Source organism: Hippocampus comes, unplaced genomic scaffold (genome assembly GCF_001891065.2).
Source record: "Hippocampus comes isolate QL1 unplaced genomic scaffold, H_comes_QL1_v1.1 scaffold53, whole genome shotgun sequence".
NCBI classification, from domain to species: Eukaryota; Metazoa; Chordata; class Actinopteri; order Syngnathiformes; family Syngnathidae; genus Hippocampus; species Hippocampus comes.
Genome location: NW_017805707.1, coordinates 621,848 through 638,828, shown reverse-complemented (window position 1 = coordinate 638,828; position 16,981 = coordinate 621,848). Strand labels below are relative to the sequence as shown.

Sequence of the window (16,981 nt, the reverse complement as noted above, 5' to 3'; positions counted from 1 at the left end):
GACCTGTCTCTTGAAAGCCTGAGTCTTTCAGAGTAAAGCTTCCGGTAAGCCACGGCTCTGTTATACACTGGTAAAACGCAACGAGCGTTGTGACTCGTCTTATTTTGGAATGGACAGCGATAATAACCGGATGCGTTATAAGACATTTTGGGGCAACTGACTGCGGTGTCAGTCAGTCGATCGCTGATGCGACCGCTTCTTCCAAAAAAAGGAGACAAACTTTTGAAAGCAGTACGACTGAGAAATTAACCAGCCAGCCGGACATAAAGTCATTGATTTGAGCGAACCCGTAAGAGGTAAGAGGACAGCGATACGCGGATTTTCTTAGTTTTAACTTTTTCTTGAAACGGCAGTGGCTAATTTGCTAACAGCGAAGGGAGCGCGGGGCACGGCTAATGAGACTGAAAGTTGAGTTGCGACACTTTCACAAAATTCCAACCTCTTATGCGAAAAAGTCAGTCATAAAAATAATCTGCCGGAGTTGGATGACATTACGAGTGTTAAGACTTGACAGACATGACGTCGAATCAACCCGGGTGTTAAGACAACGCAGTGTTCAGTCAATGATAAAGTTATCAGTATTAGGTGAAACAAGTTGTGTGGAGTGATGAAGGGCGGGGCAGCTTCACCTCCTGCTCCATGTCCTGTTATTTTACCCCCCCACCCCCCTACTACTTGCTTGACATTCACCGGACAAAACATTGGGAACACCTGCACAACAATAACAATGCAACGTCTTTGAGGTCTTCCTTTTCACATTTGGGATCTTGTTAGCCTTGTGGTGTTGTGTTGCTTTATTCAAGCAGTAGTACAAGATCACTTCCCTTTTCCTGGTAAATATGAACAATAACAAAAGTGAAATGTCTGTGTGTTTTAGTGCAAGTTCTCTGTGTGGTGGTCGAAAAGCTTAAGAAGTGGACCCAAATCAGCTGAACCAGTGGTTAATAAAAGGCAAGCAAAGTTTTCTAACGTGCCAAAAGGTCATGAAACGCATCACAGGAGATACTGGGGCTTCCCTAGGAAAGAAGGCCAGCCTGTTGGTCTCCCCCCGGCTGCCATGTCACACAGTTTCCTCCTTCATTCTCTTGCTCTTTGTAGTTCTGGCGAGCGCAGTGGAAAATGCTTGAACCTGCGCGGAACAAATGGCATTGTGTTGCAAAGTGGGTTCGCTGCAAAGGGACGCCCACTAACCCAGGTCACAATCTTGCCCTGTCATGGAAACGTGCACTTTTCGGTGTTTTGGAGATTTAGCAACATCTCCGGACGGATCAGCTCAGCTTTTTGTGCAACAAAAGAAGGAAGTGGAAACAGCACTTCCTCTTAACTGTGCTGTGATAAAATTATTATTCTTGTTTACTTATGTAACTTGCCCTCCTGGATATTTGAGTTTTTTGGGGTTTTTTTGTAATCCCCAGTGGCTGTTGTTTTGAGATCGACTTTCAATATTCACATCAAGTCTGATTGGGCCTCAATGGACCACTGATCTCATTTCCCTCCCACTACTTAAGTGTTTTATTTTAATATGTATTTTTTAATCGCCTGATAATGTGAGACTCGCATATCAAACACCAACTTGGGAACTCATTCAGCGTTCCCAGGTGGATCTTGAGTCCTTAGTCCACCAAAATTCCATCAGGCTTATGACACCGGGCCTCGAGTGGCCGTCATTGTTTTGTTGGATTACGTCATGGCTAAACTCCATAATCCATGAAGTAGAAATCGGCCAGTTTTTGGAGGCTAATTCAATTAAGTGCCGCACTGATGGGATTTCACATTTGGCAAATCACAGCCGTGACAACTGTGCAACCCAGCCCGACCTTCACCGTGGCGTTTTCTCACGCTGTTGAATTTTCCTCGCGAGGTTCTGGACTTCAGACCTTCGCTGAGTCAACAACCATATTTACACTCGCGGCTCAAATCACGTTTGGTTCCTCTTGGCCATTGATGAGGTCTGATGTGGCCGCAGGAATAGAGTAAGGCCTTAACAATCACTTTTCTTTGTGTGTTTGAATCTTTATCTACGCCTGTGTGTTGAGTGTGTATGTGTGTGTGTTGACGAGGTGTTCGTGTAGCCACAATAACACCCACTGTGCAGGCTGGCCAGCGCACCACGGGTCACTGACCAGCCAGCATCACACAGACACACACGCACGCATACATACACACACACACGGATCCTCTCCGGAAAGACGGTCAGCTCCCATTTGGCAAGCATGTGTGTGTCAAATCACAGATTTCTATTGCAGACTTGTTGTCCCAGGTTGTTATCAACACTGGGATTAAGCGGAAAATTGGCAAAGAAATGTCTTGGATGTGAGCAGGGCAGCTGCAGTGAGGATGAACGAGTGCATGTGAGGAATAAAGAGAGGCTTTTCAATTGATAGACACCAGGAGAGAAAGGGGGTCAGGGGGGGTGCAAACAGAGACAAGTCTGTGGTTTGAAGGAAGCGCAAGCGTTCCCGCACGCATTTTAAAGAGTAATATAGCCCGATTCACTTTTTGCTACAAGTTGGTTTGAAAAACAAAACCAACAATCTGCTCCTGCATCTGTCCAGGCTACTTGTCACTTGGGCGGCAGCCATGTCGGGCTCCTACGACGACTCCATGATCGACGTGTCCAGCGACAGCTTCTGGGAGGTGAGGAAGCACCCCAGACGGGATAGACTGCCCGCACTTGAATGTGAAAGACGGCACCGAGCTGAGATTTTCCACCATTTTTCAGGTGGGCAACTACAAGCGCACGGTGAAGCGCGTGGACGACGGCAACCGGCTCTGCAACGACCTCATGAGCTGCATCCACGAGCGGGCGCGCATCGAGAAGTCGTACGCACAGCAGCTGACCGAGTGGGGCAAGCGCTGGAGGCAGCTCATAGAAAAAGGTCGGTTGGTCATTGTGGGGTGTTTGGGTGGGTGAAACTGAAAACAAAAGCTTTCCCTTCCGCCAGGCCCCCAGTACGGCATGCTGGAGCGGGCGTGGTCATCGCTGTGCACGGAGGCGGAGAAGGTGAGCGAGCTGCACATGGAGGTGAAGGCGGCGCTGATGGGCGAAGACTACGAGAAGCTGAAGAACTGGCAGCGCGACGCCTACCACAAGCAGATGATCGGCGGCTTCAAGGAGACCAAGGAGGCCGACGACGGCTTCCGCAAGGCGCAGAAGCCCTGGGCCAAGAAGCTCAAAGAGGTACGCGGCAAAGATGCCGCATAGTCACTCAGTGGCCCGTGACTGAGCAGTCTCGACGTTGACTGACTCGCGATTGTGCTCGCTACATGCTACTGCGGCACTCCTGCAGCCTCTTTTCTGTTGCCAAATGGCTTCTAGATTCTGGCAAGGTGCAGCTGACGAGAAGCGCAGCGCTTCAAAGTTCTGTCCTCCGCTTTAGTTGCTTCGGAGCTGACGCGCCACGCGAGCCCCCGTTTCCTGTGCGCGCGTGTGATGTCACAAGGGAGGGGGCGGGGACATCCTGGCCCTGCTTTGAACGTTCCGAGATTTGTCGCAATGGAGATTTATTGAGGCCCAAGTGGCAGAACTCTGGGAGGAAATGAGGCTTATTAACAGCGCCGGTGAAGGACGGACTGTCACTGGGGAACTAAAGGGTGTTTCCAAACTTTTGATTCGTACTGTAAATCTGATATTTTCGATTGTAATACAGATTAATCTCTTGTTTGAAAATAAATCAATAAATAATGGGAAGAGGAACTTGAAAATAATAATCAGTACAAAAATGCAATGACTCAAAGCATCGCACGTCGTCAAAAAGAGTTGGCAGCATGTTTGGACACAACATTGAAAATAATATTCATTAAAACGGAGCCACCTTTGCATAACTGCGAGAAACACAACACCTCCACTGAAACCATCAAATCCATTTCCCAGGTGGAGACCATGAAGAAGTTGTACCATTCCGCCTGCAAGGAGGAGAAGCTGGCGGCCAGCCGGGAGACCAACAGCAAGCTGGAGAGCAACAACAATCCCGAAGTGCAGAAGAAGCTCCAGGAGAAGGTGGAGAAGTGCCAGCAGGAGGCGCACAAGGTACCCCTCCGCCCCCCTCCAAGCTCCAAGCTCCATGGCCGACTGGCGCCTTCCATAAACGGGCCACTTGCTCCTTCTCCAGACAAAGGAACGCTACGAAAAGTCCCTGGAGGAGCTGGACAAGCTGACGCCTCAGTACATGGAGAACATGGAGCAGGTGTTTGAGCAGTGGCAGCAGTTTGAAGACAAGCGCATTCGCTTTTTCAAGGACCTCCTGCTGGAAGTCAAGCAACACCTGGACCTCTCCACCAATCACAAGTCGGCTCTCCGCGCGACCGCAGTCAATTTTTTTTGCCCCCCCCCAAAAAAAAACTAACAAACATGCTTCTAAATAGGTTCCAGACCATCTACCACACGCTGGAAGACACGATCGGCGCCACGGACGCAGAGGAGGACCTGAAATGGTTCCGGTCCAATCACGGCCCCGGCATGCCAATGAACTGGCCTCAATTTGAGGTAACACGCTGTTGTTCAATTCTGATAGTTGGCCGCAGGGGAAGCAAAGACCTTGAAGGTCCAGGAATTTGCAGGATCACCCAGATGGAGGATGCAAATCCAGGTCCAGAAAGTCCCAAACCCCACCGCAGTCTGGCTTTGGTGCTTCCAAACCGGGCAGGGTGTCGACTTTCTCCACCCGGATTTGCCTCCTCTGCTTTTCACTTAGTCCACATTAATCCTGTTGTGCACCTGCCTTCCCTCTCCTCCAGAACTTGGACTGGTCGCACGTTCGCTCCTCTAAGAGAAGGTCCATTGTAGTGAGTGCTGCATGGGATGACCGCTCTTGGTGTTGTGGGCGGCCACGAAAAAAAAAAGGGGGAGGGAAAGGGAGGGTGGGGTCGTTTAATCCTTTTTCATTCACACTTAACACTCCCACTCCTTACTGCTTTGATTCGTGTGCATGGTGAGGTGTTGGGAGTACACGAGCTCACTCGCGAGTCGGGGGCGTCGACACGACTGGTCACACGGTACCGCGGCAAAGCCAGACATGAAGGATAAGCATCCGAATGGTCGCCGAAAGAAATGAAACCCCTTTCACGCTGGCCTGTGCTTTGCCACGCCTCTAATCATCCAAATGCGGGAAGCCGCAACAGTCGTCTGGGTTCTGTCGTGCCTACTGCTGTGGCGCTGATGCGGAAAATTTGCCGGGACGGCGGCAGTGTGAAAGGGACTCCAGACTCCCGAGTTCACCTCTGGTGGCGGAGAGATTCCTTTTTTTTTTTTTTTCCTCTCTTTCAGCAGGTGAAGGAAATGTACAATAATATGGGGACTACTTTTAGCTGCGAAAATTGAATACACGCTTGTGCTCATCCAAAGGAAATATGCTGCCCCCTATTGGTTTGGAGTACACTGCGCTAGCTTGTTGTCATCGTTGCACCTCATGAGCACGTTGTTATTTTGAGAAGTCTGCCTGCAGAAGATCCTCCAGCACAAGACGTTTAGCTGTGTTTCTGCGTCACAGGACTGGTCCATAGACCTGAACCGGAGCCTCAGCAGGCGGGGGACGAAGAAGCCCTCCGAAGGCGTCACGCTGACGGGTATCAGTCAAACCGGAGCCGACCAGCCGGTCCAGCCTCTCAAGACCAACAACAGCAGGTACATGATGCAACTTTTTTTTTTTTTTTTTTGTAGTCGCTGTTCCCTGTACACAAACACTCCCCCGCCGCGCGAGCTTATCTCTGAACCATACATGGCGACATCCTGTGCAGGAATGTGTACAAACGGTTACGTAAGACGCGCTCCTCGGGGTGCGACGCGGCGCTTGTTCAGCTGTTTCCCCAGCGACTGGAAACACTCGCCGTCGCAGTTTGTTGGGAAAGACGTCTTTCGGTGCATAGTTGAACGCGTGCCAAAGCGGCAATGTGGAAATGTTGCTGTGGCGCTGCGCGACGATAAGCCGGCGGAATGTTCAATTTTAAACACCTGCACGAGAAAACGAACTTGACTCCTGCTCAAGTGTCGGATTTCCTAAGAGGAGTTAACATGAGGAATGTGCCAGCCACGGGAAGCATTCGCCCTCTAGATGTGTTTGTATCTGAGAAGAAGACGAGACGAGTCGGCGTTGTTGACTGCAACAAGAGCAAAGTTACATTTTGGAGGAGCCGTGTTGATGTGATAACTTGGCAGGATTCACTCGAGTGCGCCTGCACAAAGACGACTGTTGTGGTTGTAGTTACATGCCGGTGTCCTCACTTTTCCACATTTGAGCCCGTTCATTTCCATTCCTTAATGACAGATAAACGACAACGTGAAAAATATTGCAGGGTTACTCCACAGATGGCGGAAATGCCTTTTTGGCCTCCGTTTGTTTTTTTGATGATCTGCTACACTTGACAGTAAAAGTGCACCACTGACACCTACAGGACTAAAGTAGAACTTTGAATTGCAAGTTGGTTCATTCCCCACCTTTACTAAGGCGCTCATATTTTACATTTGAGAATCCTTTCGTGATACCACCAAACAAAATTTCTTTGGACAGCTTTAAAGCCACACACACTCAAAGTTATCATCATCATCGGCACCTTAGTTCTCATTTTATTTCATGCTCCCGGGCAGCACAACGCCAAAGAGTTGCAGTTCATTTTGAAGAGTAGTGTTCAGCTCGCTTGGATAGTGGCGGAAAGGATGAGGCGGCTTCCCCGCAGCCGGTCAGGCGATGCTGAGTTGCAATTGGACATCCAGTTTGGGGGCTTTCTGCAATGGTCAGTGAGTCACAGGGATAATGCGAGAGCTTTCCCAGTGGAAAACAGTCATCATCGCCTGTGCGTGTGTGTGTGTGTGTGTGTGTGTGTGTGTGTGTGTGTGTGTGTGTGTGTGTGTGTGTGTGTGTGGCTTGCTCAGCATCCACTCTCTCACTGTGTCCCGCACCATTAGCCCGAGTGTGCCTGCGAAAGCGGCGCCGGCGGGTGTCAACCCGTTTGATGAGGACGACGACGAAGACGAAGAGGAGCGGGAAGTGCAGGTGGAGGTGGTGGAGGAGACGCCGCCCGCACTCAACCACATCAGTGGCAAAAAGGAGGAAGTGAAAATGTTGGTGGATGCACCTGCACTTTTCTTTTTGTCCGGTTCTTTTTTTTTTCTTTTGGTCAATGGACTCTGCTGGCTCCTTCCGTCTTTGCATCCTTTCGCAGGTGGCGCTGTGCACAGTAACCCACTATGCCGCACAAGCACACGGCCCGGTTACGTCTCTGTGTGTGTCATTGATTCCTAACAGGCCTTGCAGAACGTCACAGTGCCGCTATTGTCTCTTAGGCTACGTTCAGACTACAGGTCTTAAACCAAATGCGCCCTCTCAGTGACCCGCATGCGCAGAAGAAGATACGACGTCGTGTTTACAGGGGTTCATTTCCTATCTATAGTACACAGAAGCGATGCGGGAGGAGGGAGAAATATTTTGGAGGAAATGAGGTGAGGCTTTTTGAACCCCTCATTTGATGCTCCGGCCGTTCAGACGGAGCTCATATTGCAAAAAAAAAAAAATCGGATAAAAATCTGATTCAGGATGACATACTGGATGAAATTGACCCTGGCCGCATTTGAAAAAAAGAGCTCATGAAAAAATCAGATAGTCACATATGAGCAAAGAAATGGGTCGCATTTGCCTGCAGTATGAACGTTGCCTTAGCTTACAGTCAGATCTGACACTGCGGCAGCCGTTTTGTGTTATTGCAGGAATAAGTGTATTACAAGGTAAAATATGAATACAAAATGAGACTCCAAACCGTGGGATGACTAAAGTCAAATCCCAATTCAATTTAAAACTCATGATTAAAAAATTGAAATACATGATGGCTTTCACCTATTTTGGCACCTGGAAACAGATCTGACCGTAAACCATTCCTTGTTGTTTATTTATTGACGTGCTGTTTTGTTGCGAATGTTGGCGGGTGACATTCCGGTGGTGGTTGCCCAAAAGTTTCCGCCGGCTCCAATCACGCCGCCACTTTTGTGATCTGCTTGCGCCTTTGTTTCCACGTGCCTGATTGTCTCATCGTCCGACACTTTTGTCACTTTGCTCCGTGTCGAGCATGGATGATTTCCTCTTGCAAAAGCAGCCCAGTGGATACATCGGGATTCACCACGATGGCTTTTTGTGTCTTGTGGCTAACGCCATCACATCTTTTTTGTCTAAACGGCGATCTTCCATATCGTGTGCCCAGCGTCAGCAGCATGGAGAGGACCCCGGACTGGTCGGACGAGGACACGACCGCCAACCCCTTCTCTGCAAATGGCGACGGCAACCCATTTGAGGATGAACCGGCCTCGCCGGTGGTGTCGGTACCCGTCCGGGCGCTGTACGACTACGAGGGTCAGGAACAGGACGAGCTCACCTTTAAAGCGGGTACGTCTCCTGCCTGATGCCTGTGGTTCTTTTGTGCTCAGGCCAAAGCACGGTGTAATATAATAAAAGTATGCGACTATGCTGAAGTGTGTTGAGGAACTTCATGTCAGCCTTTTTGTGGGCCAGGGCTTGATCCCTATCCCTCCTTATTTGGGGGCGAACGATAGACTTCCTTGGCACCAATTCCTATTTCGACAGTACTCTGGCATCTTTGATTATTCCAGGGAATAACTGTCAACTCCAAAATAACTCCAACTTGATCTGGTCTTTGTTCCTCCAAGGCGACGAGTTGACCAAAATCGGCGAGGAGGACGACCAGGGCTGGTGTAAAGGTCGACTCAAGGATGGCCAGGTTGGCCTCTATCCCGCCAACTACGTGGAGGACATCTAATGATGACCGCAAGTGAGTAAAACAGCTCAAGGCGGCTTTCTCGCAAATGTATACCCGTGTCTTCGTGTGGAGTGGTTAGAGAACAAGAGAAGGACTCGCCCAAATGACCTCGTTAGGCCTTCACAAGATGGAGGATCGCGTCAGTTTGGCATTAAAAGACACTTGTTGACACTGTTACAAATAATTGCTCACGCTCATCAAGTTAATTTCAGTTAACACTGGGCCTGATGAAATGTCTCATTACACACACAATGGACTTTGATAATAAATAAAGGGAGATAAGGGGAGGGAGGGGGGCGCGGTTCACGCGACTTGAGTTTTGTCCAATAGCGCCCTCGTGTGGTTCACTTCGGGGTGGCGGTTTCCTTTGGCACTGCACTTGAATGTAAACTCACTGATTGTATTTTTGTTCATGACCTGTCCACCGAGTCTTTGCTGTTGTTGTACATTCAACCACTGACCTAATTACATACAATCCTCTCTGCTTTTGATTCTACGATAGATTGTATTCTTCTTCTTCTTCTTCTTATTATTGAATGTATTCTTCTTCTTCTTATTATTATTATTATTATTGTTATTTTTGCCATTTTATTCAACACTGAATAATCCGACAAGGCTTGAAGCGCCACATCAGTTCCAAGGATGGAAGATATTTTAAGGCCATACAACCGCAGCGAAATATGGTATTGTATCGGCGCATGTTAATGACACAAATTAAGCTTTGGAATGGTAGGAAGTTGATAATTGTTAATTTATGATACTCTGAAGTCCTTTTTGTTCTGTTTCAATGCTCTGACTGAGAATCAGTTTGTCCAAAATGGAATGTTTTGTGTTATTTTCCTTCTTACCTGTGTGTTTTTTTTTCTTCCCTTTTTTACATGGGGCCAAATTCTTACAAACAATTAGTAGGCTACTATGTGAATCATTACTGATATGATACCTAATTCCACATCCTTTTACAGATATTTTTTTATTATTATTATTATTATTATTATCAGTTCTGATGACAAACTTGTCTTTCTGGGAGACATTCTTTATTTGCTTTGTGTATCCATGATTTTGTGAAAAAAACTTAAAAAAAAAAAAGCTAACCCTGATGCCTTCAAATGCAGCAACGATGAATTCCAAGTTTTGCCAAGTTTTCAGGACACACACTTTGTCATTTGCACAGTTCATGTTTGTAAATGTTGTCCGACACAACATAATAAATGAATTTATTGCAGTACTGAGTTGACTTTGGCGTGTTGGTATTTATACATTTTTGCGTGCTTTTCTAAAAGTGAGGAAAAAACATTTACCATTAAACAGTCACTTGAATTAAAAATGTGTTCAACTCTTTAAATAAAGTATTAATGAAGCTTAACCCTTGAATGCAAGTTAGCTTTACAAACTCCATTACCCATAAAGCATTGCAAAACAACACAGCCACGTGTCATTTTCAGCCAATCACAGGCGACCTAGGTTGTTTTCCCCCCTCCTAAAATGTACGTGTCACTTTGGATAGAATTCAACATAATCACCTTTCCAATTAATTTCTCGCCGTCTTGTGACCTCACACGCGTGTAAAGAATCATGGCGGAACCCAGCAAGCAAGACATTTGTGCCATTTTCAAGCGGCTTCGCTCCATTCCCACGAATAAGGTAAGACTTTTCCTGCCTCGTAACAAGGAAGTAAGTTAACGTCTGACACGTCGCAGTTCGAGAATCGCCACGGCTAACATAAAAGTTAGCAAGACGAGACCAAATAACGAGCCTGCGATTGTGTTTGTGTTTCTTCGATACATTGACTGCGAATTTGCACTTCAAAGGAATTTTGTTCGGAGTAATTAGTTGGCAGCTGTGCTCTGTGGTTGAAAGTTGAACTTGGGTAGCGTATATGTTGACAGCTGATTATTGTTTTTGTTCGTGTGTCGTTCTCAAGGTTCCCAACACAACAAACAAACAAAAAAACATTTAGTTGTTCTACGTGTGTGCTTATTGGTCGGTTCGATTGTGTGTGATCAAATGCGAGCAACAGCTGTTACCTCTTAGCTTAGCGTTTACTCGTGTTGATGTGTTGTATCAAAAGTTCATTTCAATTCGGTACTTTCAAGACTTTGTGTTTTCATTTCCAGGCTTGTTTTGACTGCTCGGCTAAAAATCCCAGTTGGGCCAGCATCACCTACGGCGTGTTCCTGTGTATAGACTGTTCGGGAACACACAGGTCTCTGGGGGTGCACTTGTCCTTCATCAGGTAAGTACGAGTCAGTGTAATGCACAGCGTTGTACTTGTACACAAATAGCTTTGTACTTTCCAATGGCTGCGTTCTTATGATGTTATTTGTTTTGGTTTGAATCAAGACGTTCCAGATGAACTTCTAAATTCTAGTAGATTCAGTCAAAGGTCACCAACTATTGTTTTACTTTTATTTTCCTCAAGAGGTTTAAATCCTGGCCAAGATGACCAATGCTGGCACTCCTGCTTTCATCCGTTTTCCCTTGTTTTGTACCAACAGGTCCACGGAGCTGGATTTCAACTGGTCATGGTACCAGCTGAGATGCATGCAAGTGGGCGGCAACGCCAGCGCGGTGAGCAGAGGCGCGCACCAAGGCGAGCCCAAAAACGACGCTGTACTGATATCACTTCCTGTCTAGGTGTCCTTCTTCAATCAGCACGGCAGCACGGCCAGCGCCGCCAATGTGAAATACAACAGTCGGGCCGCTCAGCTGTACAGAGAGAAGATCAAGACGCAAGCCACGTACGCCACCAGAACCCATGGCACAGAGGTAACAATAATTTGTCTGTCAATCGATACCGTCTTGTCATCATCTCTTGATTGGCACATTTCATCTTCGCAGCTTTGGTTGGACAGTCAGGGTTCTGTGTCGTGCGCATCACCAGAGGAGAAGCACGTTGATTTCTTCAGCCTCCATTCACAGGTAGCACAACCCGAACCATTGTCGCGGTGTTTAGAATTAAAGCAACACTCGGTAAGTGCTTATGTGCTCGGTGAGCAGGAAGTTCCGGAAAATATGGCCAAGATGAGCCTCAGCTGTGTGGCATCGGAGACGCAAGGCAAAGAGGAAGACGGTAGGGAGCTTTGTCTCATGATGGATATGATTATGTATATGTCTGTATATGCGTCTCGTGACTTTGCGTTTAACTGTCAGGCAACGCGGAGAACGGCCCGAGTGTTGACATGCTGAGTGCTTCCCCGAAGGCCAATCCAGGTTTGTGCGACCGTCAACTGTGGACTCAGATTCATTGGCTCCCACGTCACTCACCGGGCTGCAACTGACATGCACGTTTTGTTGTTTACTAATGGCAAATGCGTTTTTTTTCCCGATTTATTGATGGTTGCATAATCGACTAGAAAAATATTTGGTATAGCTCCAGCTGTACTTCACTGCATGATGCAACATTTTCCTGTTCTTCCAGAACCTTTGTCCCTTCTCAAGAAGAAGCCCGGCGCCGCCAAGAAATCGGTACATCCGCAGACGGCTCCCATGTCTTTATTGCCTGACTTTTGTAACACTTGTTTGTGTGTTTCGTGCCGGCTGGCAGATGGCCGCCAAGAAAGGCGGCCTGGGCGCTCAGAAGGTAAGCAGTCACAGCTTCAACGAGTTGGAGAAGAAAGCGCAAGCTGCAGACAAGCTCCGGGAGAAGGGAGAGGACGTGTCCGCCGGCAAGCAGCACAACGCGAAAACCGTGGAGTCCATTTGAGGATACCCTTGGATTGTGTGCCTAATGTTGTGTCGGGGTCAGTGTTTAATATATCCAATGATGCGCTGGCAGTGCTCCGTCCATGCGTCTAGCCTACCAAGATCTGGAGCAGCAGAGGAAAAAGGATGAGCAGAAGCTGAAGAATCTGGACGGGAAGAAGCGCGAGCAAGCGGAGAGACTAACACACAGGTCTCTGGGGGTGCACTTGTCCTTCATCAGGTAAGTACGAGTCAGTGTAATGCACAGCGTTGTACTTGTACACTGTGTTTTCATTTCCAGGCTTGTTTTGACTGCTCGGCTAAAAATCCCAGTTGGGCCAGCATCACCTACGGCGTGTTCCTGTGTATAGACTGTTCGGGAACACACAGGTCTCTGGGGGTGCACTTGTCCTTCATAAGGTAAGTACGAGTCCGTGTACTGCACGGCGGTGTACTTGTACATAAATAGCTTTGTACTTTCCAATGGCTGCGTTCTTATGATGTTATTTGTTTTGGTTTGAATCAAGACGTTCCAGATGAACTTCTAAATTCTAGTAGATTCAGTCAAAGGTCACCAACTATTGTTTTACTTTTATTTTCCTCAAGAGGTTTAAATCCTGGCCAAGATGACCAATGCTGGCACTCCTGCTTTCATCCGTTTTCCCTTGTTTTGTACCAACAGGTCCACGGAGCTGGATTTCAACTGGTCATGGTACCAGCTGAGATGCATGCAAGTGGGCGGCAACGCCAGCGCGGTGAGCAGAGGCGCGTACCAAGGCGAGCCCAAAAACGACGCTGTACTGATATCACTTCCTGTCTAGGTGTCCTTCTTCAATCAGCACGGCAGCACGGCCAGCGCCGCCAATGTGAAATACAACAGTCGGGCCGCTCAGCTGTACAGAGAGAAGATCAAGACGCAAGCCACGTACGCCACCAGAACCCATGGCACAGAGGTAACAATAATTTGTCTGTCAATCGATACCGTCTTGTCATCATCTCTTGATTGGCACATTTCATCTTCGCAGCTTTGGTTGGACAGTCAGGGTTCTGTGTCGTGCGCATCACCAGAGGAGAAGCACGTTGATTTCTTCAGCCTCCATTCACAGGTAGCACAACCCGAACCATTGTCGCGGTGTTTAGAATTAAAGCAACACTCGGTAAGTGCTTATGTGCTCGGTGAGCAGGAAGTTCCGGAAAATATGGCCAAGATGAGCCTCAGCTGTGTGGCATCGGAGACGCAAGGCAAAGAGGAAGACGGTAGGGAGCTTTGTCTCATGGCCTCAGCGTCAGGAGGTGCGCGAGAGTGGCGGCGTTTGACTCTGCGTATAGTGCTTTGAATGCAGCAATGGTTGTTTTTCAAGGGCTCCATAAATAATAGTTCAGCTGACTTGTCTCTTTTGTCCCCTAGTGGAGTGTCTCACTCGGTGACGTCCGACATGCACATCATCCAGCAGGAACGCCCCCTGGCGGCCAGGACCGGCAAATTGACGCGTTTCGCCGAAGACATCAAGACGTTCCAGATGAACTTCTAAATTCTAGTAGTTTCAGTCAAAGCTCACCAACTATTATTTGACTTTATTTTCCTCAAGAGGTTTAAATCCTGGCCAAGATGACCAATGCTGGCACTCCTGCTTTCATCCGTTTTCCCTTGTCAAGACGTTCCAGATGAACTTCTAAATTCTAGTAGATTCAGTCAAAGGTCACCAACTATTGTTTTACTTTTATTTTCCTCAAGAGGTTTAAATCCTGGGCAAGATGACCAATGCTGGCGCTCCTGCTGTCATCCGTTTTCCCTTATTTTGTACCAACAGGTCCACGGAGCTGGATTTCAACTGGTCATGGTACCAGCTGAGATGCATGCAAGTGGGCGGCAACGCCAGCGCGGTGAGCAGAGGCGCGCACCAAGGCGAGCCCAAAAACGACGCTGTACTGATATCACTTCCTGTCTAGGTGTCCTTCTTCAATCAGCACGGCAGCACGGCCAGCGCCGCCAATGTGAAATACAACAGTCGGGCCGCTCAGCTGTACAGAGAGAAGATCAAGACGCAAGCCACGTACGCCACCAGAACCCATGGCACAGAGGTAACAATAATTTGTCTGTCAATCGATACCGTCTTGTCATCATCTCTTGATTGGCACATTTCATCTTCGCAGCTTTGGTTGGACAGTCAGGGTTCTGTGTCGTGCGCATCACCAGAGGAGAAGCACGTTGATTTCTTCAGCCTCCATTCACAGGTAGCACAACCCGAACCATTGTCGCGGTGTTTAGAATTAAAGCAACACTCGGTAAGTGCTTATGTGCTCGGTGAGCAGGAAGTTCCGGAAAATATGGCCAAGATGAGCCTCAGCTGTGTGGCATCGGAGACGCAAGGCAAAGAGGAAGACGGTAGGGAGCTTTGTCTCATGATGGATATGATTATGTATATGTCTGTATATGCGTCTCGTGACTTTGCGTTTAACTGTCAGGCAACGCGGAGAACGGCCCGAGTGTTGACATGCTGAGTGCTTCCCCGAAGGCCAATCCAGGTTTGTGCGACCGTCAACTGTGGACTCAGATTCATTGGCTCCCACGTCACTCACCGGGCTGCAACTGACATGCACGTTTTGTTGTTTACTAATGGCAAATGCGTTTTTTTTCCCGATTTATTGATGGTTGCATAATCGACTAGAAAAATATTTGGTATAGCTCCAGCTGTACTTCACTGCATGATGCAACATTTTCCTGTTCTTCCAGAACCTTTGTCCCTTCTCAAGAAGAAGCCCGGCGCCGCCAAGAAATCGGTACATCCGCAGACGGCTCCCATGTCTTTATTGCCTGACTTTTGTAACACTTGTTTGTGTGTTTCGTGCCGGCTGGCAGATGGCCGCCAAGAAAGGCGGCCTGGGCGCTCAGAAGGTAAGCAGTCACAGCTTCAACGAGTTGGAGAAGAAAGCGCAAGCTGCAGACAAGCTCCGGGAGAAGGGAGAGGACGTGTCCGCCGGCAAGCAGAACAACGCGAAAACCGTGGAGTCCATGTGAGGATACCCTTGGATTGTGTGCCTAATGTTGTGTCGGGGTCAGTGTTTAATATATCCAATGATGCGCTGGCAGTGCTCCGTCCATGCGTCTAGCCTACCAAGATCTGGAGCAGCAGAGGAAAAAGGATGAGCAGAAGCTGAAGAATCTGGACGGGAAGAAGCGCGAGCAAGCGGAGAGACTGGGAATGGGGCTCAGCGTCAGGAGGTGCGCGAGAGTGGCGGCGTTTGACTCTGCGTATAGTGCTTTGAATGCAGCAATGGTTGTTTTTCAAGGGCTCCATAAATAATAGTTCAGCTGACTTGTCTCTTTTGTCCCCTAGTGGAGTGTCTCACTCGGTGACGTCCGACATGCACATCATCCAGCAGGAACGCCCCCTGGCGGCCAGGACCGGCAAATTGACGCGTTTCGCCGAAGACAATGACGGTGGCGGTGATGACGACGATGACGAGGGAAGCTTCAGCCCTGGGTAGGATATGAGCAAAAGTGTTTGTGTTTCATATTTTACACGCCGACTCTTTTTGAAACCGTTTCAGGATCCTGTCCCGTTACGACCAAAACAACTCTTCGGACCTTTTCTCCTCCAGATGGAGCAAAAAAGCCGAACCGGACTTCTTCTTGACGTCCACCATCACCTCGCTAGATGACAGGTGAGGACATTCAGACTCCGTTTACCATCCGTCGTGATGACCAAGCGTGAAGACAAAGTCTGCTTCTAGGCCCGCCCCACGCAGGAAATCAGACCTGGCACCCGTCGTCGACACGGGAGAAGCTCGCAAGAAGTTCGGCCAGGACGTCAAAGCCATCTCTTCGGATATGTACTTTGGAAAGCAAGACAGCACAGAGGTACACGTTTTTCTTCAGCCAAAATGACTTACTTCAGCCCTCTGATTGGCTAAAATGGCTTTAAAGTTGGGTAGTAGCGCCATCTTTTGCTTTGGCATGCATTTGACACCCTGTGATTTATTAGTGTGTTTTTTGATCAGTATATTCAATCAGACATGTTTTTAATTGCAGGTTTACGGTTGGCTAAAATAGCCGCGGGGTTGTTGATTTGGCATACCTTTTTCAGTTTAAAAATTGAGCTTGTTGTTGGCAGTATGAAGCCAGATCACGGCTGGAGAGACTTGCTGGGAGTTCTGCCATAAGTTCAGCCGACTTGTTTGACGATCAGAAGAAGCAGGCCGGTAAGTGTCTTGGCCTCGTTTGTGGTGACGTGCGCGCCGTAATCATGTGAGTTGTGTGTTTTGGCTTTTTCCTGTTGCAGCCAGTTCGTACCGCCTGACCAACGTGCTGCCAAGCGCTCCCGACATGTCTCAGCTGAAAATGGGAGTGCGCAGCGTCGCCGGAAAGCTCTCGGTCATGGCCAGCGGCGTCGTCAACACTATCCAGGTCCTCACTCGTCATCGTCAAATGCATTTTTCCCTTCCTTAAATGTCACATTAAATGGTTTTTTTTTTTTGTTTTTTTTTTTTTGGTGGGTGTTTTTTTTTTTTTCTTTTTTTAGGGCCCCTAACAAAACTT

The 16,981-nt window shown here is 48.2% G+C and overlaps 2 protein-coding genes across 8 annotated transcripts in view; both read left to right on the top strand.

Annotated features, from left to right (window-relative positions):
• The first annotated feature begins 135 nt into the window (after positions 1-135).
• pacsin2 (protein kinase C and casein kinase substrate in neurons 2) lies at positions 136-9,986 on the top strand. 7 transcript variants are annotated; one of them, XM_019882983.1, is made up of 13 exons: positions 136-296; positions 878-951; positions 2,556-2,637; positions 2,723-2,879; positions 2,946-3,181; positions 3,875-4,030; positions 4,113-4,288; positions 4,366-4,486; positions 4,738-4,785; positions 5,490-5,623; positions 6,869-7,057; positions 8,188-8,369; positions 8,651-9,986. In XM_019882983.1, exons 3-13 carry the CDS (start codon positions 2,581-2,583, stop codon positions 8,758-8,760), a joined length of 1,566 nt encoding a protein of 521 aa, XP_019738542.1. In that variant the 5' UTR covers positions 136-296; positions 878-951; positions 2,556-2,580; the 3' UTR covers positions 8,761-9,986. The 7 variants fall into 7 exon arrangements, with proteins under 7 accessions (XP_019738542.1, XP_019738541.1, XP_019738546.1 ...); XM_019882982.1 differs by lacking the exon at positions 878-951; XM_019882984.1 differs by lacking the exon at positions 878-951 and having other exon boundaries at positions 137-296; positions 6,902-7,057.
• Positions 9,987-10,205: 219 nt separating this feature from the next.
• Positions 10,206-16,981, top strand: part of LOC109523657 (ADP-ribosylation factor GTPase-activating protein 3-like) — an 8,604-nt gene continuing 1,828 nt past the window's right edge. Inside the window, exons 1-23 of the mRNA XM_019882954.1 lie at positions 10,206-10,401; positions 10,875-10,993; positions 11,256-11,328; positions 11,395-11,526; positions 11,599-11,830; positions 11,911-11,970; positions 12,179-12,225; positions 12,305-12,462; positions 12,536-12,662; positions 12,710-12,861; positions 13,124-13,196; positions 13,263-13,394; positions 13,467-13,547; positions 13,626-13,698; positions 14,908-14,967; positions 15,176-15,222; positions 15,302-15,456; positions 15,533-15,664; positions 15,780-15,926; positions 15,994-16,107; positions 16,177-16,303; positions 16,557-16,644; positions 16,725-16,849. Of these exons, the coding sequence (XP_019738513.1) occupies positions 10,333-10,401; positions 10,875-10,993; positions 11,256-11,328; positions 11,395-11,526; positions 11,599-11,830; positions 11,911-11,970; positions 12,179-12,225; positions 12,305-12,462; positions 12,536-12,662; positions 12,710-12,861; positions 13,124-13,196; positions 13,263-13,394; positions 13,467-13,547; positions 13,626-13,698; positions 14,908-14,967; positions 15,176-15,222; positions 15,302-15,456; positions 15,533-15,664; positions 15,780-15,926; positions 15,994-16,107; positions 16,177-16,303; positions 16,557-16,644; positions 16,725-16,849 (2,523 nt within the window). The 5' untranslated portion in view covers positions 10,206-10,332. The remainder of the gene's footprint in view (positions 10,402-10,874; positions 10,994-11,255; positions 11,329-11,394; positions 11,527-11,598; positions 11,831-11,910; positions 11,971-12,178; positions 12,226-12,304; positions 12,463-12,535; positions 12,663-12,709; positions 12,862-13,123; positions 13,197-13,262; positions 13,395-13,466; positions 13,548-13,625; positions 13,699-14,907; positions 14,968-15,175; positions 15,223-15,301; positions 15,457-15,532; positions 15,665-15,779; positions 15,927-15,993; positions 16,108-16,176; positions 16,304-16,556; positions 16,645-16,724; positions 16,850-16,981) is intronic.

Bases quoted from the DNA above. Each gene is read 5' to 3' on its own strand.
- pacsin2 (XM_019882982.1), top strand. From the start codon at position 2,581: ATGTCGGGCTCCTACGACGACTCCATGATCGACGTGTCCAGCGACAGC. The intron at 4,289-4,365 runs GTCGGCTCTCCG...GCTTCTAAATAG, and splicing joins GACCTCTCCACCAATCACAA to GTTCCAGACCATCTACCACA. The intron at 7,058-8,187 runs GTTGGTGGATGC...TCGTGTGCCCAG, and splicing joins AAAAAGGAGGAAGTGAAAAT to CGTCAGCAGCATGGAGAGGA.